General features: G+C 43.0%; 1 protein-coding gene and 1 long non-coding RNA gene across 23 annotated transcripts in view; one reads left to right on the forward strand and one right to left on the reverse strand.

Moving 5' to 3' along the window:
- The window catches only part of LOC103888893 (uncharacterized), a 63,241-nt gene extending 52,761 nt beyond the window's left edge, over positions 1 to 10,480 (reverse strand). Inside the window, exons 1-2 of one of the 2 annotated variants that reach the window (XR_008517315.2) lie at positions 9,753 to 10,480; positions 9,075 to 9,159 (exon numbers count right to left, since the gene is read on the reverse strand). This is a non-coding gene — a long non-coding RNA (uncharacterized LOC103888893). The other variant, XR_008517316.2, reaches the window with a different exon arrangement.
- Positions 1 to 24,688, forward strand: part of TTC3 (tetratricopeptide repeat domain 3) — a 130,780-nt gene extending 106,092 nt beyond the window's left edge. For 4 of the 21 annotated variants that reach the window (XM_054542501.2, XM_024239255.3, XM_024239256.3 and 1 more), the window contains 11 exons: positions 1,526 to 1,594; positions 2,866 to 2,962; positions 4,314 to 4,414; positions 7,104 to 7,194; positions 7,896 to 7,997; positions 11,490 to 11,851; positions 13,382 to 13,508; positions 13,702 to 13,842; positions 16,061 to 16,153; positions 17,269 to 17,399; positions 24,492 to 24,678. In XM_054542501.2, coding sequence (XP_054398476.2) covers positions 1,526 to 1,594; positions 2,866 to 2,962; positions 4,314 to 4,414; positions 7,104 to 7,194; positions 7,896 to 7,997; positions 11,490 to 11,851; positions 13,382 to 13,508; positions 13,702 to 13,842; positions 16,061 to 16,153; positions 17,269 to 17,399; positions 24,492 to 24,630 — 1,453 coding nt within the window. In that variant the 3' untranslated portion in view covers positions 24,631 to 24,678. Of the gene's footprint in view, positions 1 to 1,525; positions 1,595 to 2,865; positions 2,963 to 4,313; positions 4,415 to 7,103; positions 7,195 to 7,895; positions 7,998 to 11,489; positions 11,852 to 13,381; positions 13,509 to 13,701; positions 13,843 to 16,060; positions 16,154 to 16,290; positions 16,437 to 17,268; positions 18,924 to 24,491 lie in introns of those variants that run through there. The other 17 variants (XM_002830673.6, XM_054542496.2, XM_054542493.2 and 14 more) reach the window with 10 other exon arrangements.
- The last annotated feature ends 2,539 nt before the right edge of the window (positions 24,689 to 27,227 follow it).

Genomic DNA, 27,227 nt, shown 5'->3' on the forward strand with positions numbered 1-27,227 from the left:
ATTTTGTTACTAAAAAATGTGGAAATACTTATATTTAACATACTTTTTTTGTTCAGTTCAGATATACTGTCAAACTAGACAAGGTAACTAGAGGCTGTTAATGATAAGAAATTTTTTTTCTGTACTAGCATAAAAGTTAATTTCTGCTGGAGAATAAACTTTTTATTGTTGACTTTTTTCCATTTTATTAATAGATTTCTTTACCTTTCCTGTCACAATTTAAAGATAAGCCATACGCTTCTCTCTAAGTTTTTTGTTGTTTTTTTTTTTTTTTTTGAGACCGAGTTTTGCTTTTGTCACCCAGCCTGGAGTGCAATGGTGCAATCTCATCTCACTGCAACCTCTGCCTCTGATGTTCAAGCAATTCTCCTGTCTCAGCCTCCCGAGTAACTGGGATTACAGGTGCCTACCACCACGACTGACTAATTTTTCTTTTTTCTTTTTTTTTTTTTAGTAGAGATGGGGTTTCACCATGTTGGCCAGGCTGGTCTCGAACTCCTGACCTCAGATGATCCACCCATCTTGGCCTCCCAAAGTGCTGGGATTACAGGCATGAGCCACCGCACCTGGCCTGCTTTTTACATTTTCCGAATAAATGCTTTAAAGCTCAATTTTTCTATTTAGATTTTTAAGTAAAATCTTTAAACTTTTTGGATCTCTTTCTCAGAGATGCACAAAGGACATGAAAAATGATTTCTTGGATGTTTCTGTGCTCTCAATCACACTTAGTATTCATTAAGAAATGACTAGAACATAGAGCTCATGATTGGTACAGTGACACAAACCACAGACGGCTATGAAAGAAGGCAGGGCTTCCATGAGAGTGTCAGAGTGTCACCCAGTATTTGTCTATTTAGAGGAGGGAGGAAGTGTTTTACAAAAGAAGTAAAATAATAGTTAAACTGGCTTGTATTAGAAACAAGCGGCTTTAGTAAACAGAGATGACTGCAAAGGTATCTCAGGGTAGCATGAAACAAGAGGCAGAACCCGCCTTGTGCAGGGCATGGCTCAAGAATCGGAGATTCACACACTTGTTTTGAAGGATTATCAGAGAGTGTGTGTGTGTGTGCGTGCGCACCCGTGTGTGTGCATGAATGCTTGTTTTGACTTTAAGTTCTGTTTTAAAGAGTAGAAGGCTGTTTTCATTTTGAATGAGAATCCACATCTTCTCATTTGAATAAGAATCACTGGTTACACTGATGATGATGCCACAGTACCTGTGTTCCCTGTCTCCTGTTGAAACCATCTTGAACTGCACATCTTAGACTGAGATAGGGTGATTTACCTGTAAGCATATGACTTAAGAGTGAAGAAAAAGGTGATCTGGAAGGAAAATTTCCCAAAAGGGAAATGACCTCAAATTATTTTCCTATTTAGAAGATACTAAAAATGAAACAAGATGTAAAAATATATATATTAAAAAATCAAGAAATGTTTTTAAGGATATGGGTACAATTTACTGTGTGGGGGTCCTGTTAAAAGAATTTTCAAAATTAATTAATATTTGGTGATTATGCTTTTATAGATATACCCAGAAAAATGATGGAAAGGAAAAGGAACATGAATTACATCTGGATCAGTCCCTTGAAATCAGGCAAATTAAGCTTAAATTTATTTTTAATATCTTTTAATACTTTTAATGCCAGGAGTACAAGCACAGTAGACTTTGAAATATATTGTTGCTTGTCTATTTCTTTTAAATAATTATGTTTCTGTTTTCTTTATTTCTGTTGCATTTAAAAAATTAATTTATAAATATATTGTTTGAATATTTAAATATTTTTATTTTACAAGATTTCTGCATTTATTTCCCATTGTCAATATAAAAATACTGAATTTATTGTTGTCAACTTTTTTTGGATTAACTTGAAACTAAAAACATGTTTTAAAAACTTTTCTTTTGTGTTACTTGGAATATTCATCTCCACTGTAGGCTGGTAGTTTGTTGCTGTTATTGCTTTATAATTATAGGTTCATTAAATTTTTACTATGAATCTATGCAAAATTTCCTTTTAACCCTTGCTTGCTAATGGAAATAATATGTTTTCACATACTGGTAACCAGTACATTCAGTGATAAGCAGTTGCATTCTGCTTTTCTCACTGAGTATTGTTTCATATGCACATTCCCATCCTGTTTTTTGAATAATTTTGTACAGATTTCTTTTTCCCTTCGGGTTCTGTCCTCGTAATATGCGTCAAAACAGAATTTCTGGCTCAAAGGATAGGGAATGTTTTATAAAGCTTACTTTTTAAAATTTTTATTTATTTATTTTTTGAGATAGGGTCTTGCTCTGTCACCCAGGCTGGAATGCAGTAGTGCAGTCATGGCTCACTGCAGACTCCATCTCCCAGCTCAAGCAATTCTCTCGCCTGAGCCTCTCGAGTAGCTGGGACTACAGGCATGCACCACCATTGTATTTTTTGTAGATATAGGGTTTTGCCATGCTGTCTAGGCTGGTCTTGAACTTCTGGGCCCAAGAGATCCGCCTGCCTCGGCCTCCCAAAGTATTGGGATTACAGGCCTAAGCCACTGTGCCCGGCCTATACAGTTTATTAATGTCACCAGATTGTACTCCACCTGCCCTCATAAAAATGGTGAACTGGAACAGTGCCCTCACTTTGATTCTCAGCATGCCCACCTAATGTGCACTTCCATTTCATATCTGCCTTTGATCACTTGTAAAGCACAAAGAGCACACTTGAGTCTGTGTATTGTGTAGTAAAATATGAGATGAGAAACTGCTCTGGAAGATGTAGCTGAGGCTATGGTGGTGCGGTTTCAAAGCTCATCCAGCCTGAAACCTTTGTTATCTCACTGTGAAATTTTGTTCAAGAAGATTTTTTTTTCCTTCAATATTTGTAGCAGCACACTTACAAATGAGAAAATGAAAATAGAAGAGTGTATAAAGAAAGGGAAAGAGGATTATGAAGAGAGTCATCAGAGAGCTGTGGCTGCAGAGGTGAGTCCATGACACTTACTGACCGCTATGGCATTTGTCATTTGTTTTTGTGTTTCTTTAATGACATATGAGGCATAACAGACATTACTGAAAAGTGTGGTGCATAAAGGATATCCTGTCACCCATAATACATCCTCCCTAAAACGACCACTCTTTTTCCTTGCCTATAGCCTTGTAATGTTTTACCGGTATGCTTGTGTTGTTACTTAAACGCACTCATAGTATACACCAAATTTGGTAACCTGCTTTCCTTATTTACCATTGTAATTCAGTCATTTCCTATATTATACACTTTGAATGCTTTCATCATATTTAATCCAGTGATGTACCATGAAGTAGCCAACCATATTTGCCAATACTTGGAAAGGAACTTGAAAATAATCCATGTATTAAGAATACGCTCCTCCCGCCCCTAGAAGAATATATAGCAATGTCAGTACACTGTTTGAGAAACTACTGAGACAAGAATCAAAATTATGACATCTGGCTGTATTTTATTTAGTTCCCGAAACATCATTCTCTATGTTTCTCTAGCTGAGAAACAAATGATATTTATTGGCATATGTGTCTGTGATTATTCTGGTAAAGTAAGAAAAGGCTTAGTTTATACAGTCTGCAAACATTAGGCTTTTCAATTAAGAATTGACTATGCACCTTTTTCTAAGGACAGGAAAGGAAAAAGAGCGAAAGTATGAATACTTTGTGGGTCCTACACCAGCATCGGTATTCTTGAGCTTGTTTAATTCACACCACCGTTTGGTAAGCAGGTTTGCCTGGTGGGCCCTGTCAAGTTTACAGACACCTGGATTAAAAGGCTATTTAATGAATCATTTGGACCACAAGGCCATTCTACATTTCCTGCAGTGATTCTCACAAAAATGGCCAGTTGGCTTGTGGGGAAGCCACAGAGAGTCTAAAATCTTAAAAGCATACCCCAAAGGCTTTTGATGTCCTTGCTGAGAACAGCTTCTCTGAGGCTTTTCTAAAATTGCAGAGGATGCAGCCTTTATTTAGGGTTATTCTGCTGCAGGACCATAGGTAATGCACACTGGTGTACACATGCAGTTAACCTGGCTCTGTGTTTATATATAGCTTAAGCAGAAAGCCATGTACAGTTATTCATATCTGCAAAAAGGATCATGGAAGGTATGCATTTGTAATGTCATTTTGTTCTGTGTTCAAATCTCAAAGTCTAATTCATGTTCAACTGTGATCAAGTTCTGGTGATTCTGTCATCATGCTTCATTTAAGGAGAAATGGGAAAGTGGTTTAAATGTTTAAGTTTTAACCTTTAAAACAGTTTCAGGCTGTCATTTGTAAAATACTCATATGTCCTCTAATCTACTGGCAGGTATCTGTACTTGAAAACTGGAAGGAGAGTGAAGTGTATAAGCTACAGATCATGGAGTCACAAGCAGAAGCCTATCTGAAGAAGCTGGAGCTGATTAGCCGGTAATGCAGTTTCATGGGTGTTCTCAGCACGTCATTTAGAAGATAAAGCTAGGACCATCTGAGAAAAACATTATTTTGTATTAGGACCATTTTATTTTTAATAGTTATATAATTGATACGTGTTCAATTGTAGAAAAGTTAAGACATACAAACAAAAATGATAAAAATCATTCCTAATTCTAAATGGAGATATAACATTTGTATTTTGGAATAAATTCATGAAGTGTTTGAAAAAATGAAAATTTGTGAATTATTTTTACTAAATAGTATATAGGAAATTTATTTTCATATTGGTAATTACATTTCTCCAACCTAATTTTGAAAAGTTGGCTAGTAATCGAGCATAGAAACATGTCATGATTTACCAAACACTGCTGTGCTGAGACAGTGGAGCTGTTTGTGAATTTGTGTTAATATAAGCCACCGTGCAGTGAGCATCCTTATAGTTAAATTTTTGTGCACATTATTAGTCATTTCCATGCAGTAAAATTTTGGAATGAAGATGACATTTTCAAGGCTTTTAAAATTTTTTACCAAGTTGCTTTCCATAATAGCTATTATTTAACAGTCTGCATGACAGCATACGAGAATGTTTACAAAGTATATTCACACACATGTTAATTTTTTTTCAACTCTCCACATAATCTCTGCCTGTTTTTGTTTGTTTTTTTGAGACGGAGTCTCGCTCTGTCACCCAGGCTGGAGTGCAATGGCCCGATCTTGGCTCACTGCAACCTCTGCCTCCTGGGTTCAAGCGATTCTCTTGCCTCAGCCTCCCGAATAGCTGGGATTACAGCTGTGTGCCATCAGGCCCAGCTAATTTTTTGTATTTGTAGTAGATATGGGGTTTCACCATGTTAGCCAGGATGGTCTCTATCTCCTGACCTCGTGATCCACCTGCCTTGGCCTCCCAAAGTGCTGGGATTACAGGCATGAGCCACCGCGCCTGGCCTTGTTCTTGTTTGTTTGTTTTTGAGACGGAGTCTCGCTCTGTCGCCCATGCTGGAGTGTAGTGGCGTGATCTCGGCTCACTGCAAGCTCCGCCTCCTGAGTTCACGCCATTCTCCTGCCTCAGCCTCCCGAGTAGCTGAGACTGCAGGTGCCCGCCACTACTCCTGGCTAATTTTTTGTATTTTTAGTAGAGACGGGTTTCACCATATTAGCCAGGATGGTCTCAATCTCCTGATCTCATGATCCACCCACCTTGGCCTCCCAAAGTGCTGGGATCACAGGAGTGAGCCACCGCGCTGGCCGGCCTTGTTTGTTTTTAAGATAAGGCTTGCCTGGGATTCCTAGAGGATCTTCTTCACCCTAGTACTTAGCACTTCTCTATGTGGGATTACTTTTCATTGAGTCCTTTTATCATGTTCTATACACAGATTTTGTGTTTTTAATCCCAGGGTTTGATCCTTCCTGGTGCTTGCCTTTTGATTCAAATTTCAAACCCTCAGCATTGAACCAGAAATTGTGTGAATCATGGACAGTTTCAGTGTATAGTTCTTTTTCTTTCTTTCTTTCTTTCTTTCTTTTTTTGAGATGAAGTCTTGCTCTGTTGCACAGGCTGGAGTGCAGTGGCGTGATCTTGGCTCACTGCAACCTCTGCCTCCTGGGTTCAAGTGATTCTCCTGCCTCCCGAGTAGCTGGGATTATAGGCGCCCACCACCATGCCAGGCTGATTTTTGTATTTTTAGTAGAGACAGCGTTTCACCATGTTGGCCAGGCTGGTCTCTAACTCCTGACCTGGTGATCCACCTGCCTAGGCCTCCCAAAGTGCTGGGATTACAGGTGTGAGCCACCATGCCCGGCCCCTTCTTCATTTTCAAGATTTAATTTTTTTAATGAGAAAACTTTTCTGATTAAAAGTAAAATAATATGCTGATTTAGAGTACAGGACTAGTACAGCTGAGGTTGAGACCAAGTGGTAGTCAACCGCCTGTACTAAGCACCCACCATAGGCTGCATTGCGGCTCATCTGGGAAACAAAGATAATCTCAGACTCATTTCATCTAATAGTATCAACTCTTCCAATAAACGGTAGAGTATACAAAGATTCTTTCTTCAGGATGCCATGCTAACTCTGCCTCCTCCACCAAAGTATAGAAACATAGAAAAGGGGTAAAAAGAATGCTCTGTTTTTTCTTCAATATGTATAATGAGGTCTTACTGTACCCACAGATTGGTAGTGTTTTTGATCTTCTCAATTAGGAGTAGTCAATTTATCTGTCACTTTCAATAGACCAGATTCATGAGGTGCTGAGATTATAAATTTATCTTAGACTCATCCTTTATTTTTATATTCAGGTAATGATTAGGGTTTGATTGCAATCTTTGAATGTTTCAGACTACCTTTTAAAAAAATCTTTAAATGCAGACGCTGGCTTTAATATTAAACAGAAAGATGTCAAATGAAGAATGGTCAAACTTTCAAATTTGGGAAAATAACTTAAAATTCAGGAGACTTATTTTCTCTCTGCCCTTTGGTTTTAGAGTTTTTGTTATATTAATAATTAAAATTTTCTAAAGTGTTTCTAGTGGCAAGTTTACAAGATAAGCAATTCCTTAAAAATAGTTGGGGTTTTGTGTGTATATGATCATGTTAAATGTCTCGCTCATGTTTAGATGTTTATTTGACTGTAAGTGCTTTTAATTTTTAAAATTTCTAAAGCAGTTTTATATTATACTTTTTCAGTGATCCTGCAGCATATCCTGACATGGAGTCTGATATATGTTCATGGGAATTGTTTCTTTCTAATGTTACAAAAGAAATTGAGAAAGCAAGGGTAAGTTGTAAAAAACATCTTTTAATCCCATCAAAATCTTTATGATAGTTATAATTCTCGGGAGGCTGGTGTCATATTGAATCTATTTCTTTTTTATCTATTATTATCAATAATTTTTTTTGTTGAAAGTATTATGAGCTTTTCATGGATCTAATCGTTTTGTTGTGTTTTTTTTTGGTTTTTTTTTTTTGAGACGAAGTTTCACTCTTGTTGCCCAGGCTGGAGTGCAATGGTGCAATCTTGGCTCACTGCAACCTCCGCTTCCCAGGTTCAAGCGATTCTCCTGCCTCAGCCCCCCAAGTAGCTGGGATTACAGGCATGTGCCACCATGCCCGGCTAATTTTGTTTTTGTTTTTGTTTTTTAGTAGAGATGGGGGTCTCTCCATGTTGGTCAGGCTGGTCTCGATCTCCTGACCTCAGGTGATCTGCCCGCCTCGGCCTCCCAAAGTGCTGGGATTACAGGCATGAGCCACCGTGCCCAGCCGGAAGTAGTGGTATTTTCTTAATTAACCAGCTTGACCTCTCCCTTGATTGGTAAGATTAGAGGAGTTATGTTTGAAAAGGCTTTGGAGCATTCGGTTTAGTGAGGTCTTATTTTGAATTTGCTTACAAGACAGTTATGTTTCATTTATAATGCGTAGGAAGAAACAAAGTATTAATTGACAATTGTGGTTTTCCCACACTTTACTTTCTACTCACAGTCTCAGTTTGAAGAACAAATTAAGGCAATTAAAAATGGTTCTCGGCTCAGTGAACTTTCTAAAGTGCAGATTTCTGAGCTTTCATTTCCTGCCTGTAACACGGTAAGTCTAGCACATCTTTTTTTTTTTTTTTTAAACTATAATTCATTTGTTAACTGGCCAAAGTAGTTATTTGTTGTTGTTTCCTGGGAGTGAGGATGAGATTGGTTAATAATTGCCTTAATGTTTCATTATTGGTGCCACTGATTAACCTTTTAAGCTTCATAACATTCTTACATAAAATAGATCAGTCTTTCTACATCTGTATGAGGGTTGGACTGAGGTGAATACACCATTGCTACATTTCTGTCACTCTCTTGTACCTTGGCCTGTCTTCTGTCTTTTCTGTGTGTGTGTGTGTGTGTGTGTGTGTGTGTGTGTGTGTATGTGTGTGTGTTGTATATGTATTCCTGACTTTGAATGAATAATCCAGGAGTAGCAGGTGCCTGTGATTCAAGCAGGACCCTATCACCACCTCAGATTATACTCTTATTCCTAGATATTTGGGACATAAGACCAAAATCTAAAAATTAAGAGGTTTCCTCCTCATATACAGAATAAGAGCTGCTATGCCTGAGACATACAGGGCTTTGTTGGTCTGGCACATCATATTTTACTACTAGTACTTGATTTGCCAAATCTTGTGAATAACAGTGAATAATCTTGTCTTTTTATTTTAATATACACAGCACAGTAAAGAAAAGCATTAATTGCATTTTGTGGACTTTGCAACATGGCTAAACCCATATTTCTTAGATTTGGACACAGATAGATGCTTAGTAAATACTAAATTGAAATGAATTAGGCCCAGAGGAGATCAGACCATAGCAATTTAAAGTTAGATCTTGAGAGAAAACTTAGGTAAAAAAAAAAAAAAACAAACAAAATTAAAGGAGGACTGTGTGTGAGAGTTGAAAGTTATAAGTTTCAGAATGTTGTGGCAGGACGGTGAAATCTTCTGGTTCCTAAAGATGGAGGAGACTCTCTCCCAGCACCTGACTTGCACCCTTCCACTACTGCCAGACCTTTGCCTGGGCTGTTCCTAGCCTGGAGCACTGTCCCCACTCTGCACCCTGCCTTCCCCTGAAACCCCGTCAGGGGCTGCCCTCTTTTGGCCTCCCACTGTGTCCCTTCTCTCACGTGCATTAGATCTCAGCCTGGCCTTGAATGTCTCTTTCTCGCCAGTACCTTGCACAGTAAACATTCAAACTTACTGTGAATTCATCTGAAAAAAAAAAAAAAAAAATTAAGTGTGGAAAAAGTGTGACCACCCTAAACTGAGTAAAATATTCTGTTGAGATCCAGTTTTTTCTCTCCATTGAATGTGCAGTTTTAGTTAGAATTACACTGAAGGGCACTTATCATTTATCGTTTTTCCAAGTTCTTGTAACAGATATGCATAGAGAAAACGTTGGCTCTCAATAGGATATTTTACTATTAGTTTGTAATCCTAGCTTATGTTATTTTATCAATACTCAAAAGAATTTTCATATCCTAAATTCTGGGAACTCTTAGTGTGCCAGGAGCTTGAGTAATAAGTGTGCCTAAAAACTATTTGTATCTCATTTCTCCCTCATTCATTCATTCGGTAATTAGTGGTGATAAAGCTTGATGTGGGCTGTGCCCTCAAAGTACACATGGACTTGGGGAAAGGCAGACTTTAAACCCATCGTTACCTGCAGCAGAATGAGGTTTCTCATGGCAGAATGCTGGAGCAGCATGAATCAGGGGCCACTAACCTAATCTAGAGGTGTGGCGTCAGTGGGAGATTCCCAGTTGGAAGTCTCCCAGAGACAGAGATCTGCAATAGGAACTTACCGGACAAAGGAGTGAGAGGGGTGTGTTTGGACGGTCAGAGTTCCAGATGGAACACACAGTGCTCCTGGAGCCTAGAGAGACAGAGAACACACTCCTTTCATGCTGTAATAGAAGCCCAGTATGACGCAGGGGCAGAGCCAAGGGAACCTTCTTCTGTAAGCTGTGTTATAGCCGTTTGGACACGTCTAGCTTCATTAGACCAGACAGGATAGGTCTCAAATAAGGGAACAGCAGCAGAACAGGAGTCCCTCCTTCTTCACGGCTTCGCTTTCCATGGTTTCAGTTATCCGCAGTCAACCGCAGTTAGAAAATACTCAATGGAAAATTCCAGAAATACGTAATTCATAAGTTTTAAATTGCGCACTGTTTTGAGTAGCGTGATAAAATCTGGATTCTCACATGGTCACACCTGGGACGTGCCTCCTCCCTTTGTCCAGTGTTTTCATGCTGTTGCTGCTCCCTGCCCATGAGCCACTTAGAAGCTGATTTGGTGACCAGATGAACTTCTTGCGTTACCCCAGTGCATGTGTTCAAGTCACCCCTATTTTACTTCATAATGGCCCCAAAGCATGGGAGTAATGATGCTGGTCATTCAGATATGCTGTAGAGAAGCAATATAGTGCTTCCTTTAAGTGAAAAGCTGAAAGTTCTCAACCCAATAAGGAAAGAGAAAAGATCGTATCCTGAGGTTGCTAAGATCTATGGTCAGAACAAATCTACCTGTGATATTGTGAAGAAGGAAAAAGAAATTCATGTACAGTATACGTAGGATTCGGTACTCTTTGTGACCTCAGGCATTCACTGGGGGGGTCTCAGAATGTATATCTGAGGATTACGGGAAGCTACTATGCTTTTTGAAGATGAACTTGCCACTAATGTGGGGGAATGTTGGGGAGGGGCTTGAGTGATTTCCATTTGTTCGATTATCAGTTTATTGCCATCAGCCTGTCCTGGATGGGGCATGGCAGTGGGGGTGGGGGGAAGAGAACAGATGTGAGAGGTGATTGGGGGTACATTTACAGGCGCCATGCTGCTCAGGAGACCAGGCCCCATGTGTCCACGTGGGAGTTGAGGGTGAGTCTTGGGCTTCAGTCCAGGAGTACTAGGGGAAGAGCAGGACTGGGGAGGCTGCCTGAGGCTGGTTTCCAAAACAATGACTTTGAGTTGCCTTGGAATCACCCAAGTGGATTTGCAGATTTGGATCTCAGGAAAATATTCTAGACTGCAAACTTTTAAAAAGATTCGGCCTCAGGCAGCTGCATGGGGAGGAGTGTCAGCACTACAGGCGTGGACGGAGGCCTGAAAGCTGCCAGGAGAGCTGGCAGGGAAGAGGAGGCGGTCCGCTGGGATGGAGACAGCTCTGGGGAGTGTGGTGGCCGTGATGTTCCATCTGTCAGCTACGTGGTTTAGCTCGGAAGGGGAGAAGTGTAACCAGGTAGAGGCTGAAGGAGGGCCAGTAGGCAGGCAAAATGGTCTCATCTTACAGAGAAAATAGTGACTTATAGAGATAATTATTTAGAAGTCTGAGCCCTCCTACTCTTGTTCTAATAACTAACAAGTTATTATCAAGAATTCTTTTAAAACGAAAATATTTAATTCATGGTATTCAGGTTTCCTGTGCACGGAGCCTCTGGGCTGCGTTATTGTATTTATTCATCGGCCTTTGCCCTTGGGCGTTTCATCCTCTGACTTCAAGGGAAGCCCTAAGTGATCCATGGTGTGGTGTGTTCCTCACAGGTTCATCCCGAGTTACTCCCTGAGTCTTCAGGCCACGATGACCAAGGGCTTGTGACTTCTGCAAGCGACGTGACTGGAAACCACGCAGCACTTCACAGGGATCCCAGTGTGTTCTCTGCTGGTGATTCCCCAGGGGAGACTCCTTCTGCACTGTTGCCAGGGCCACCCCCTGGTCAGCCTGAAGCCACTCAGCTGCCAGGGCTAAAACGGGCTGGCCAGGCAGCTCTGTCAGAACAAAGCCCTGTGGCTGATCGGAAGCAGCCTGTTCCTCCAGGACGTGCTGCGCGTTCAAGCCAGTCTCCAAAAAAGCCGTTCAATAGTATTATTGAGCACCTGTCAGTGGTATTCCCATGTTACAACAGGTATGAACAGAAAATGTCTGTGACTGTGTTCAATACTTTATTGAACTGAGGTTTCCTGATTAGATAAAATCATGGCCAGTTAGGTGTTAACATGAAAAGGGTTGCATAATTGTTTTGCTCAGAAAGGCAATTGCTACATTTCTTTCTTTTTGTAAATACAGAGATAAGTATTTTCAAATAAATTGATGGGTTTTTTTCTTTTCTTTTTTTTCGAGACAGAGTCTCACTCTGTCGCCTAGGCTGGAGTGCTATGGTGCAGTCTCGGCTCCCTGCAACCTCTGCCTCCCGGGTTCAAGCGATTCTTCTGCCTCAGCCTCCTGAGAAGCTGGGATTATAGGCATGCACCACTAAACCTGGCTAATTTTTGTATTTTTAGTACAGGTGGGCTTTCACCATGTTGGCCAGGCTGGTCTTGAACTTCTTATCTCAAGTGATTCACCCGCCTTGGCCTCCCAAAGTGCTAGGGTTACAGGCATGAGACACCACACCCAGCCTCAAATAAATTTTTTAATGTGCATATGTAAATTGAAAACATTGACTACTGGGTAATTAACATTCATCAGAACCCATGACAATTTACTAAGATTTTGATGAGACCAATAGCACTGTCTAAAACTAGTGTTATAGAATCAATAAATGAACTGCAAAACAATAATTTTGCATCATTTGGGGGGACAAAATTACATATAGCAAAGAAGGCAGCAGCAACTTATACCTTGTTATATAAGGCCTCTGATTTGTTAGAGTGTGAGGTCGAAGACTGGATGGAATTCCATAGTGAATGGGGCATGTGGACATGTTAACAAGCGGTCCTTGTGAATGTGGAAAAAAGCTGCCCTTACCTGAGTGAGCAAGAGCTGTAAATAGAGTTGGGATGATGGCAGGCTCTTCAGTAGCGTTTCTGCCTCCACCTCTGGTTTCTGCTGTTCAGGTTGGTGTGAGGGGGGCAGAGTTGCCTCTTGTCTCAGCTGTGAAAGATGATGAGGTAGAGGCGGTGTCTCTGAAGTGCAGCTAGGAACAAAGGACTCTGTGCTCAGGAATGACCTTTGGCATCTGCCCTGTTATTTCAGTTTCTGAGACAGTGTTAATTACAGGCTTCAAAATTGAAATTTGTAAACAATGGGGCAGTTAAAATATGATTAGCCAGCAGGCATGGTGGGTCACGCCAGGACGAGGCAGGTGGATCACCTGACGTCGGGAGTTCGGGACCAGCCTGACCAACATAGTGAAACCCCATCTCTTCTTAAAAAAAATTACAAACTCGCTTGAACCCGAGAGGCAGAGGTTGCAGTGAGCAGGGATCGCACCACTGCCCTCCAGCCTGGGCGACAGAGTGAGACACTGTCTCAAAAAAAAAAAAAAAAGTTATGCTTTTTGGATAGTTATTTTGTTACCAGTGGTCTTCAAATTAATTTTATGTGCATTTGTCTTTGTTTCTTTGGGTTGGGCTGTTGGATTAATATTGGCATGTAATATTTATTAGCAGTAGAGAACTTTCTGTTGTCATTTATCACTCACTCTCCCTTTCAGCACCGAGCTTGCTGGTTTTATTAAAAAAGTGCGAAGCAAAAACAAGAACTCACTCTCAGGATTGAGTATTGATGAAATTGTCCAAAGAGTGACAGAACACATTCTAGATGAACAGAAAAAGAAAAAGGTATTTTATCTAGATGTTCCACTTCATCCTTATTTATTTATAAAATATGAGAATTGTTAAAAAAAAAAAAAAAAAAAAAAGCTTCAAACCAAAACCTAGAGAGCAATGTACTAAAGACAGAAGATGGTCAAGTTGTTGGATAACTGGTTGCTTCCCTCTTGTCCCCTCCCCGCCACCCCTGTTATCTTTGCAGCCAAACCCAGGAAAGGACAAGAGGACTTATGAGCCCAGTTCTGCCTCCCCCGTGACCAGGTCCTCCCAGGGCCCACCCTCGGCGGTTGTTGCACCATCACCCAAAACCAAGGGGCAGAAAGCAGATGTCCCTGTGAGGGCTGTATGTATAACTATATAGTTTTGTTTTTTAATGAAAAACAAGCAAACAAAATTTTTAATCCATGATTTAGCCCCATTCATTTCTAGACCTAATTTATTTTATCCCAGCATTAGAAACTGAATTTCAGTGTACTTGAATGTGTCCAGTTAGAGCAATCGGTGAATGGCCAAGGTCATGGTGTCTGCTGTGATATGTTTGGGCCCAGCATGGAGAGAAGCCCCTGCACATGAGTGACAAGGGCTCTGACCATCGTGGGGGATCTGAGCCTTCTCTCTCTTGCCCTTGTTTTTCTGCAGATGGTCAAGTACATGAACTTTGTACATCCAATGTGGTATTTTGAACAGTTGGGGAAATCATTTTTGAACAATTTTCTTCTGTGTAACCATGGCTTTGGAATTGCACAGATGCATCAGTGTGTTGTGTGGCCACACCCACCCCAAGATAGACCGTGATCGCCTGGAGAAGAGAGTTCTCTTTTTGCTTCATGATGGATGTTTGTAGTAACGAAGATATAAAAGCTGACTTACTGAAACTTCACCAGATTGTATGAGAAAGAAAAATATGTATTCAAACTGGGACCTAATTTGATTACCATAGTTTGTTAAAATTAAAAATATTAATTTTCAAATTACAAAGTATTACATACAATAGAAAATACAAATAAAAAGGGCATTTAAAAACCCACCCTGTAATCAGTATTACCACTTTGGTATATATTTTTCTAAACTCTTGAATGCATGTATATGTGAATTAGTCAAAACTGAATACGCTAGTCACACTTTGTATGTTCTCTGAGGGGCTGAATTTTTTGGTTGTTTTCCATTTTTTTTTTTTTTTTATTGTGGTTGTCCTCTTTTTCTTTTACTTAGAAATATACTGTGCCCATCTTTTCTAGGAAACAGAGAACAGTCAAGTTAAGTGTATATTTTTTTCAAACTAAACCCGGCTCCGAGCTTTGCACTGGGCATTGGAGAGGCCTTCACTGGCTCTTCCCCGGTCTGGCACTTCCTCTTCTTCCCCGACCCTCGAGTCATGGGCAGCAGTGGAGGGGCATGAACCCTCCTTCTGCAGCATCTGCCCCATCTCCTCCTGGGCCGAGTCATGCCTTGGGAGAGACAGCAAAACCCTGAACAGCAGTTCAAGGTCTTCTCAGCGCTCGGGTGATGATGCCTCCAGTGCCACTCCCTGAACTTGATCCCACTGCCAGGGCTGCCTGCATTCACCCACTCCCTCAGCAGGGGTGTTTAGAGCATGAGTTTGAGCTAGGTTTTCCGCCAGCTGCTAAATACCCAGATGGGACTCATTTTGTGCCTTCAAGGTGCTCAGAGTTAAGAGGCAGTGAGCTAGAGTAGAAGTTAATGATGCAGGTTAGGGTAAGTGCTGTGAGCTGCAGGGAGAACTGTGCCTGGAGTCCCAGGCGACACTCGGGTCTGCTCTCACATCGAAAGCACTGTCTGTGCTCACCAGACTGTGAGCCGCTGAGGCCAGAGCCCTCCATTCATCTCTGCGTCCAGCACCCCACACTGACCCTGCCCATGGATGTTTGCCGGCTGAGCCATCCGTTTGTTTTGTTTTGATTTGCACAAGTAATCCATGCTCATAGAAACTAGAAAATAGTAAAGAAAAAGATTAAATCTCCCTTACCCTGAGGCAACCACTGTTAACTGTTTTTCTAGGCATGTATGTATACATGCAGCCCCTTTATTAAAAAGTGAGTTATATATGATACATGCTGTCTTGTTAGCTGCTTTCATTCAGCAGGCTGTTGGGGCCAGCTTTCTGTGTCAGGGATTATGGGCTTCCGTCTTGATTTTCCTTTTGGCTACACAATAGCCCATTGTGTGGATGTGTTGGAATTTACTACCCTCAACTGTTAGATGATTAGATGAATGATTAATTCACACCATGCCATATGATTATCCCATACTGTACTTTAGGCATGGTAATCTTCACCTGGGGATCTTCTGGTCACATAAAACAGTTTTTTCTCTGAGGAAATTAGAACTTTAAAAGTATACTTTTCTTTTTGTATTTTTATATTTTTTCTTAAGAAATGCTACTAAAAAATAAGTTGTTTCCTCAGACTGTTTAGCTGTAATTGTGAATAATTTGCCACCCTTTGTGGCAGAAGATGTTTGAAGGCCGCCTAAAGGAAGAACTCGTGTCATAAAAACAACTGTAGTTATTCTTTACTATTCAGGTGTGTTTGTTTCCACAGGCACTGGGTGCAAGTTCCTGTGAAATATGCCACGAGGTGTTCAAATCAAAAAACGTGCGTGTGCTCAGATGTGGGCACAAGTATCACAAAGGGGTAAGAGCTCTTTTTGGCCATCCTTACAGCATGCATTGGGACCTTCAAATGTTTTCAAAATAAGAAAGGAATTGTTTTCTAGTCATCAGTATTTATTGTGCTTTCAAACCGTTTTCTTTGCAAACCTCCCACGTCAGTGTTCAATGCCTCCCTGTCCTCACACCAGCTCTGCAGGAGGGGCAGCTCTGAAGACCGTCCTTTCCATCCCTTGTGGGGAGAGGGGAGCAGCAGCTCCAGCCACTTGTTAGTGCTGAGATTCAAAGCAGCATTAGTTCCTTGAAAGGTGATTTCTTACACACTTGACTAAATGGAGAAACAGTGAAACCATTTTTTTTACTTAGTGTAGTATATGAAGTCAGTTTAACATTTTAGAGGAGAAAAACTAAACCTAGCTGAGTCCCTTCTGCCTGACCCGGGGACAGTCCTGCTCGTACCATTCTGGGATCTGTGTGTGAACTCTCATGGTGTTCTAGGTACCGTGAGCATTTGTGTGCACCCCTGCTGCTGGGTTAGAACAGATCAGGTCTCTGCCATGGGGATTCGCTAATCCCTTGGAACGGGATAAATATAGCATGCTCACTGAAAGGAATTGAGACCACTTGCCGAGTCTCTGGTGTGGTGTGCCTCCTTGGGTACAGGGTCTTATGTCTGGGCTGGCTGACTGTCCACAGCCTCTGCAGTGTGGGCAGCAGCAGCAGGAGTGTGGCGTGCAGGCTGGAGGGCTGTTCCAGAGCCAAGGGCCAAGGCCAGGCCAAGGGATGGGCTAAGAATGAGTGATTGGGTCATAGGGCCGAGAATGCCAGACTCTGGAATTTGGCGCAGCTGAAGTGGAAGAGCCGAGCCTGGAACCAGGGATCAGGGCAAGGCCACCCCCTGAGGCCCGGTTGGAGGCCCAGAGCACTCAGGATCTGACCCTGAGGTGGGATCGTTTGCGGCTGGGGCTTTGTCCACACTCTGGCCTGAGCGGGCATTGGTGTCCCTGAGTACTGGGCAGCTCCAGACCCAAGAGACCAAGGGCAAGTGAGCCACGCCTGCCAAGGAGCCCAGCAACACAGGGGAGCTAAGCTTCCTCATGGTCCTGAAGGCATCTTCTGATTTTGTTTTCTCCTTTTCAGTGCTTTAAGCAGTGGCTTAAAGGGCAGAGCGCTTGCCCGGCCTGCCAGGGTCGTGATCTCCTGTCAGAAGAGTCACCTTCTGGAAGAGGCTGGCCCAGTGAGAATCGGGAGCCGCCTTCCTGCTCCTCTAGGTAGTCACGCTTCACTGAAGTGTCATCCACCGGTGTGTTGAATCCGAAGAATGACAATTTTCTGCCACTGGTGTAAAAAACACACATTTGAAGACCCTTGTGCATTGTGTGTCACAAAGCTAATACATGGAAATCGTTAATATCGTTGATATTAAGTAATTTCCCCACTCTGAGTGAATACTTTGATGATGGCCAACAGTGGCTAATAAAATGTCGGCTACCACACTCATGGGTCGCTGGGTCTGCGCAGGGCTCTTTGAGGTGGGTGGCTTCTTTTAGAAAGTACTATGAGCGTCTCGAAGCAGTATTCTAGCGATAAGAATTCTTAACATAGCCAAGCGCCCCACGTTTGTTCCCCTTTTGTGTTTGAAAAACCTGTTGTGGTAGCTCCTCAAGAGAGATGATACTGACTTTTTAAATTTTTTACAAGAGTCTGTATTCCTGATATGCCTATATTTTTCCTCAAAGATTCTGCATTTTAAGGATGGGCATAAGCAAACTATATTTTAATAATTTATAGTTAATGTAAAAATATTGACTGATTTAGACCAAAAGATTCAAATCTCCTCTTTGTGAAATCCCATCTGCATTTGATTTTTTATTATTTTATGTTCCCCCAATAGATTGTTTTAAGTGTTTGCTTTTCATCTTTTATAGATGTAATCTGATTTTCAAAAATCATTAACACTTTTTAATTAGTATTGACTGAGACTTTTTCCCCCTTGGAATCGAGGCTGTGTGTCCATCATCCCAGCCCCTGGTTGGAGCCTGCTCTTTGAACTCCGCTGCCCTCCTCAGCAGCTTCTGTCCTCTTCTGTGAGTCAGTCAGCAAGTGCTCGGGATCCGCATCCAGCTGTGCTGAGCACACAACAGGCTGTGTGTGGAAATGGCCACCACCATTCTCCTTCCCTACCCCACCACAAAAAGAGAAGCTGTGTCTTTAGACAACCCTGAGGTATCTGTGTTACAGTCGTTCTGTGTTTGATATTTGTGTAAAGTATGCATGCAGTCTTGTACTGTGGCCTAAGAACAAAACTGTAACTGCATTAGAAACCATGACAAAATTAGATATTGTTTTGTGACTTTTAGACAGTGGTAAATATAGAACCATGAATTCTGGTCACATTCCATTTCTCTCCAACATGAAGGATCAAAAAATGTTTTTCAATGTGTTCTTTGTTCCACTGGAAACTTAGAGTCATGAGTTTATGAGCTGATTTGGTCACCTTCCTCTGCCTTTGTTCACCGTGAGTTCTGATGTCTTAGTGACTTAGTTCTTAGAAGCTCATGCCTTAGTTTGAAACAGATTCTCCACGGTGGTCCCCAAAACATTGTCTGCATATCCTTAAGAATTGAGTGCTATGGGTGTTAACATGCATAAGGATCAGTTTGCAGCAGCAAGTACAAAAGGAGAAGAGGAACATCCATCGAATGAGTGTGTTTTGTACATAACTTCAGATACTTGTGAACATGCCTTATATTTGTCCAACAACTGTCAGAGTAAAGAACATTCTAAAACGAGAAGTTCACTGTCACTCTTGTCCATTCTTTCTTAGATAATTTTAAAAATGCATTACCCTGGAAAACTTAGGACATGTATGTAATGCTAACATTTTAAGGGTGCTTTCATCAGGAAAGAACAGCCACGCCATGCTGTGTCTGAGGAGTCTGACCAGGGGTCTCAGGGCGTTTTAGGGCCTGGGTCAGAACTTTCCTTTGTGCCTGCATAAGATCAACTATAGGAGTTCACACAGAGATAGAGTTTACTTTTTAAGGCTAAATTAAGAGATTTTTCATGTGAATACATATAAGGATGTTGAAGATAAATTGTATTCCTTGGTATTTTTTTTTGAGGCATTTGTGGATTTATGGGCCTCTGAGGCTGTCGATGGGGTTTCCTCTATGGAGGGGCTTCTGGGTATGCAGAGCACTCACAGAGTGAAAGGTCATTTGAAGAAAACTCATTTTCAAAATCTGTCTTCTGTTTATTCAAGTGTATTCAAAGTATTATCAGTACATATTTTTAGTCTGATGGCATTTAATTTAATTTAAAGCAATGACTATTCCTTAAGAATTTAGGCCGGGCGTGGTGGCTCATGCCTGTAATCCCCAGCACTTTGGGAGGCCGAGGTGGGCGTATCACGAGGTCAGGAGATTGAGATCATCCTGGCTAACACAGTGAAACCCCGTCTCTACTAAAAATACAAAAAATTAGCCGGACATCATGACGGGTGCCTGTAGTCCCAGCTACTTGGGAGGCTGAGGCAGGAGAATGGCGTGAATCCAGGAGGCGGAGCTTGCAGTGAGCCGAGATCACACCACTGCACTCCAGCCTGGGTGACAGAGTGAGACTCCATCTCAAAAAAAGAAAAAAAGATTTTAGATTAGTTTTCCCTGCTGAACTGCTTAATCTATGTTATGAATAATGGATAGACCGGTATAAAATTGAAGTGGTGCCCCAGCAATGCAAAATGTTACTATGGTTTTAAGGTAATCTCAAAGACTACAGAAGTGCCCCCACTTAATTCGTGATTTTGATTTTCACAGTTTGTTACCCACGGTCAGCCGTGGTCTGAAAATAGGTGAGTACAGTACAGTACAATAAGATATTTTAAGGGAGAGAGACCACACTCACATAATCTTTACTACACTGTAATTGTTCTATTTTATTACTAGTTCTAGTTGTTCATTTCTTACTGTGCCTAATTTATAAATTAAACTTCATCATAGGTACATATGTATAGGAGAAAACATTGCTTATGTGGGGTTTGGAATTTTCTGTGGTTTCAGGCATCCACTGGAGGTCTTGGAACATATCTCCCACGGATAAAGGATGTGTGTGTGTGTGTGTGTGTGTGTGTGCACGCACGTGTGCGCAGTGGCAGCAGGTGGTCAAAGTGCTCAACACACCGCAAACTGAAGCAGTAAAACTATTTTAGAGTAGTTTTTTAGTCAGATGACTGGAGAAGGGAATTAAAGGAAACAGTAGAAGACACAATAGCAAAGATGGAAGTTCCTTCTGTCAGCCTGAAGTACTTACTCAGGAGGCTGAAAAAGCAGAGGCTGTAAAGTGAAAGGATGGTTGGTCAGAATGAGGACCAAAAAGCATCTGCAGTATGACCTCAGAAAGAAAGAAGGGCTCAGAAGGAGAAGCTGGGAGGGTATACGATGAGTAAATTCCTGGTGAAGTGCTCAGCACAGTGCCTGCACACAAACTCGTGATAACCAGAGCTAATAACTAACTGTCACTAAGATTAAGGGCCTGGAAATTGCACAAGAAAGAGTAGGATGGTACAGTAGGAAAGCCTCTGTTAGGTTAGGAAGTCCACTTCCTCAGTGTGGCCTGGATTGGAACACGATCCAGTGGTGAAAAGAGCAAGAAGAAATCAAATCACCTCAAAGTCGTTTTGGAAAATAACAGCTTTGTTCCTGAGATCTCCCTGAATTGACTTCAGGAATATTGTGATTGATTCTACAGCAATGGATCATTTCACCTTTTGGCTTTCCCAAATTACCGGACTGAGCAGCTTTGAGTCAACCTTTCCTATCCAGTTTGGGTTCAGGATCAGAGCCCTGTGGTGGGCTCACTAGGGGGTTGCCCTGGAGCATCGGTGCGGCCAGGCAAGGTGCATTGTAGTGGAGGTGTGTAGTCCAGACTCCCTGGCTTAGGGTGAGAACTGTTCCCATTTGTTCCATCATCGCCTCCACTTTTTTTTTTTTTTTTTTTTTTGAGATGGAGTCTAGCTCTGTCGCCCAGGCTGGAGTGCAGTGGCACAATCTCCACTCACTGAAACCTCCACCTCCTAGGTTCAAGCGATTCTTCTGCCTCAGCCTCCTGAGTAGCTGGGATTACAAATGCACGCCAGTACACCTGGCTAATTTTTATATTTTTAGTAGAGACAGGGTTTTATCATGTTGACCAGGCTGGTCTGGAACTCCTGACCTCAGGTGATCCACCTGCCTTGGCCTCCCAAAGTGCAGGGATTTATAGGCATGAGGCACTGCACCCAGCCCATCGCCTCCACTTTATACTGTCTCTTCCTATTCTCCCTTTAAAGGTGAAAAAAGATAAATATTACTTAGCAAGAACACAGAAACTAAACAATAGTAAACTAGAAAATCCTAATGAGTCATCTGTTAATCAAGTCGGATTGATAAACCATCAAGGCAAAAAAAGACTTTTAACTATGTTAAGAAGAATAATTTGGGGGCCAGGGCCTGGTGGCTCACATCTGAAATCCCAGCATTTTGGGATGCTGAGGTGGGCAGATTGCTTGAGCTCAGGAGTTTGAGACAAGCCTGGACAACCTAGTGAAACCCTGTCTGCAAAAAATACAAAAATTAGCTAGGCATGGTGGCACATGCCTGTGGTCCCAGCTACTTGGGAGGCTGAAGTGGGAGAATCACTTGAGCCTGAGAGGCAGAAGTTGCAGTGAGCCGAGACTGTACCACTGCACTCCAGCCTGGGTGACAGAGTTACCCTGTCTCAAAACAAAAACAAAAACAAGATCTTCATATGAAAATAAATGAAGCTTGACCTCTCACAACATATACAAATGTCAATTCCCAATGGATCACAGTCCTCAATATGGAAAGCAAAATAATGCAGCTTCTACAAGAAAACAGACAATCTTCCTGCCCCTGGAATAGGCAAAGATTTTAAGGAAGCACTAGCTCCAAGAATAAAATGTTGATAAACTGGATTTTGTTGCACTAAGAACTCTTAAGTTTCTGTTGAGAGAGTGAAAAGGCAAACCATGAAGTGGAAGAAGCTGGTAATCCACACTTCCAACAAGACTCCTCCAGAATGTACAAATAACTACAAATCAGTAAGAAAAAGATAACAATATATTAGAAATAGGCAAGAGATTTGAATAGGCACTTCGCAAGTATCCAGATGGTTTGTTGGCATTTTGATAGCCACATTTGTTCAAAATCAATCACCAAGGAAATATAAATTAGAACATTGCTGGCAGGGTGATAGGGTTTGGATTCGTGTCCCTGCCCAAATCTCATGTCAAATAGGAGGAAGGGCCTGGTGGGAGGTGATTGGATCATGGGGACGGATTTCCCCCTTGCTGATCTCATGATAGTGAGTCCTCGTGAGATCTGATAGTTTGGAAGTGTGTGGCATTCCCCCTTGGCTCGCTCTCTCTCCTGCCCCCATGTAAGTCATGCTCGCTTCCCCTTCACCTTCCTCCATGATTGTACATTTCCTGAGTCTCCCAGCCATGCTTCCTGTTAAGCCTGTGGATCTGTGAGTCAATTAAACCTCTTTTCTTCATAAATTACCCGGTCTCAGGTAGTTCTTGATAGCAGCCTGAGAATGGACCAATACACAGGGTATTTTAAGTTGTCTTGAAGTTTCCTGGTTCTAGCAGGTAGGGCCATGTACTTAGCAAGGACCTGTTTTGCTGTTCTCCGGGGCATGGGTGAAGGTCTGGGGTGTGAGAGGCTGCAGTGAGCTGTAATCACACCTCTGCACTCCAGCCTGGGGGACAGAGTGAGACCCTGTCTCAAAAAACAAAAAAAATTTGAATTATGTATACACTTATATCAAAAACCAATGTACTCCTGATTACCTCAGCTTATTATGTTGGGATTATTGAGGTCTATAGTATCTGTATGGTGGAAATACCGTACAATGCAACTCTTCCCAACTCTGCGTTTAGTGGGGTCACACTGGTAGCTTGAAATCAACCATCGTTGGAGTACTTACACCACAGTCATTGGCAAATGCTGCTTTGCTTCCCTGGAAAAGTTGGTAAAGCCTGGAGTTCTGCTGGTCTGATGGTGCTGGAGGTGTCCTTGATACCTTTCTCATTTCATATTTGAAATGGTGATTCAGGCACTCAGCAAACCCTGCTGGGATGATTTCTGCTGAGAGAGCTCCTTCCCACTGCTCTTTGGCTAGGTTCCTCACTTCCCCTGCCACCGCCTGGCCTTGCCTGGTTCTCTGCCATCCTGGAAAGGAGACACTGCTCTCTGCAGCGTCTCTGGCCCAGAGACAGGCTGAGTCTGTCATTGCATTAGCCTCTTAGCGGTTCCTTGGGAGCCACTCCCAGCAGAACGTCTGTCCCTGCCACAACAGGTCCTGTGCTATGAAACACCAAGGAAGGCCCCTTCCTGCCTCTGGCCAGGCCCTGCCTGAGAGGGTGCATGTGAATGCAAAGCAGGTCTGTTTCAGGAGTGCCCAAAAAGAAGCCACCGGGAGGACACCTCCATGCCAGAGGTGACTCATCTTACCTCCCAGAGGAAGGACCAGGGCCGGTCCCTTGGCCTTGCCAGGAGAGCCTCCGCAACAAGCAGCTGGTATGCGTTACAGGGCTCCTGTGGCAGGCACTTCAAAGAGACAAGCTTGCTCTCTGTAACGTGCCTTTGTGTCAAACAGACCTGTCATTGTTTTCAGCAAATACCTTGGGACTTCAGTGCATAAATACCATTCTGGGTGTTTTTCAGAAGTTGTGTATAAAGGCATTCTGCCTAATTCCTTCAGTCCTCTATTTCAGTTTCTATTTATTTGGTGTGATAGAAAGCTCTTAATTTAGATCTCCCCGCCGCCAGTTCCAAGAAATCTGCCACCAGCTCCAAGCTTCATGTCCTGAAGTGCCACCTCATTCCCGCGGGGTGAGCCAGCGGCCTCTGAAAAGAGGAAGCCATTGAACAGATCACACTGTGCCTCCCGCCGCTGGCCACCGCCCCAGCGCCAGCAGGACTCCGGCTTTGACTGGGGCCTCACTGGAGGCCACATCGCTTTTGCTTCCAGTTTCCAAACTGCTACCACCTTGCAACTGCCAGACCTTTGAAAGCTGAGGCACAGTGCCTCACCCCTTCCTTCAGAAGACTGTCCAGCTCCCCCTCCTCCCCCTCCTCCCTCCCCCACCGGGGACCTCTCCTAGGGGAGGGGTCTGGTGTCCTCAGCTGGCTCCTCTCCACCTTCACTTCTACCCGGGGGCTTCAGTGCATCTGGCTTTATCTCTGGGGTGAGCCATGCGGCCCTGGTCATCTGGACGGGCCACTGAACTCCACACATTGATCTGTTGACTGGCTCATCCATTCATTCATCTGGTCTCATGTGCTGCCCTGTTCTAGGTGCTTCCATACAAAGGGGACAGAAGAAACGATGGAAGGCCTCAGCACTGCAGGAGGGGAGACGGATGTCATCTACAATCACACAATACGTGGGAGGTCACAGGTGATCCCGAGGAAAACAGAGCTGGGAAGGGGATAAGGGAGTCTGTTTGTCTAAACTTGACCCAGGTTTAGACAGAAGCCAGGAACGGCGTCATCTGAGTGCAGCCTGAGGGATGGGGGAGGAGGTAAGGGCAGGGGCGGGCAGTCAGGTAGAGAAGCCAGAGGAGCAATGCCTGCCAGGGTGTTTCCGGAGCCCAAGGAGGCCAGAGCCACTCTTTGACTGGAGGATTGTACAGAAGTGGGGATTCTCAGGGGGTGGATGGGGGTGGGGGGTGGGGGGCACTGGCCTGAGCCTGGCAGCGCAGGGATTCATGCGGCAGGCAGTGCAGCTTGTTGGTCAGCCCCATGAAATACTAGTTTCACATGTGGCCTTAGACTCTGGGGACTTGGTCTGGGGCCAGGTAGGGGGCATTTCTGATGCGATGTCACCTGTGTTACTCTATCCATCAGGGCCTTACAGAGCCCCTGCTTCCTCCAACACCCCCACCCGCTTTTTCCTGTGGCTTAAAATTGACCCAGTCAGGCCTGCCAGTGGGTCTACCCTGCAGGGCCATGGGAGCACCCATGGATCCCCAGTCCTGGCCCAAGTACCTGCCCTCACTGCTACCCACCCCAGGCCGTCAGCCTCATTCTCACTTTACCTCCTCACACCTGGTTTCACTGAAGCCTGAGCCAGCCCCCTCAACCCCTTCCCAAGCTCCCATCTACCCCTGCCACAGCCCTGCTCCCTGCAGCAGGGGCCTCAGAAGTTATTCTCTTGGAGCGCTGGGATTAAATGAATGTGCCTTGCACATACTAGCTGCTCAGTAAACACAAAAAAACTCAACCCAGGCTCCAGAGTAAGAGCCACACCCCACAAGCTGGCTGTGGTGGCCTCTGAATCTGAATTCCCACCTCCATGTGACCTTCCTTAAGCCCCTCACTCCAGCCCTGCTCTTCACCATCTCCCAACATGATATTTACTAATGGCCATTTCAGGTACTGTGTTACCTGTCCACAAACATTGCAGCATTTAATTTCCCCAAGTACCCTATGAAGAAGACATTACTCTTGCCTGCATTTTACAGACAAGGAAATAAACCTAAAAGGTTACGTGATTTCCCCAAGGTCATGTAACTGGAAAATGTCAGGATTTGCACTTGCTAAGCCAACTCTCTCCTCTAGCCATTCTGCTTCTTCCCGTTAATACAAAACCCACTTGTCCCCCAAGGTTCAGCTCAGGTTCCCATGCCAAAACAAAACCTTCTCAGGCACGCAGGCGGCAAAAGCCTTGGAACCCCCGTTTACTACTGCTCGCCCTCACACCACGGCTGCAGTGGGTTTCCCCTTCACGTTTGCTCATGAGGCTGATGCAGGGCAGGTGAGACCGAAAATCGGGGCTTAGCCCAGGAGGGTTCTTGGCTTCACCCTGGAAAGAATTCAAGGGCAAGCTGGTGGTGTTAAGACAGCAACTTTTATTGAAGCGGCCGTGCACAGCGGCAGCAGAGGTGCTGCTCCCTGCACAGCAGGGCTACCCCACAGGCAGTGCGTCCAGAGTAACAGCTCAGAGGCAGTGCTGCAGTCCTATTTATAGCCACTTTTAATTATATGCAAATTAAAGGGCAGATTATGCAGGAATTTCTAGGAAAAGGGTGGTAACTTCTGGGTCATTGAGTCCTTGCCGTGGGAAGGGGAAGTAATGTCTGGGTGTTGCCAAGGCAATGGTAAACTGACGTGGCACACGAGTGAATGTGTCTTATGGACAGTTGCTTCTTTTTAGTAGTTTATATATTCTAGATACAAGTCATTTGTCGGATGTGTTTTGTAATTTTTCTTCAAGTCTGTGGCTTGCATTTTCATTTTCTTAACAGTATTTTTTAACAGTCTTTTGTAATTTTGAGGAAAAGTCTTCAATTTTGATGAAGTCCAATTTATTATTTTTTCTTATTATTTTTATACTTAGTTTTTTTTATTTAAAAAAGTCAGCAAGGCTGGGCATGGTGGCTCGTGCCTGTAATCCAGTACTTTGGGAGGCCAAAGTGGGTGGATTACTTGAGTATAGGAGTTTGAGACCAGCCTAGGCAACACAGTAAGACCCCCCCCATCTCTTTTTTCAGAAGAAGGAGGAGAAGGAGAAGAAGAGGGAGAGGGAGAGGGAGAGGGAGGGGGAGGGGGAGGAAGGGAAAGGGTGGGGAGGGGGAGGAGGAGGAGGAGAGAAGGAAAGAAGGAGGAAAGAAATCTGCCAAACCACCCAAAGTCAATAAGATGATTCTTCTCAAAGTTTTTTAGTTTTAGTTCTTACATTTAGGTCTATGATCATTTTCTAGTTGATTTTTGTATGTGCTGTATCATGAGGATTGAGGTTCACTTTCTTTTTGCATATAGTTAACTGGCTATTTCAACTTGGAGCCTTGAGATCATGTAGTGTAAGTCCTCTTGTTCTTTTCCAATTTTGCTGTTGACTGTTCTATTTACTTCCATATTAATTTTACAATTAACATCAATTTTTACCAAAAAGTCTGCTTGGATTTTGATCTAAGCACCTATAGATGAATATAGGGAGACTTGACACCTTTACATGATTGAATCTTACACTCTGTGAATATGGACTCTCTCTCCATTTATTCAGGTATTCTTTAATTTCTTTCAGGAATA

This window comes from Pongo abelii, chromosome 22 (genome assembly GCF_028885655.2).
Source record: "Pongo abelii isolate AG06213 chromosome 22, NHGRI_mPonAbe1-v2.0_pri, whole genome shotgun sequence".
Classification (NCBI taxonomy): Eukaryota; Metazoa; Chordata; class Mammalia; order Primates; family Hominidae; genus Pongo; species Pongo abelii.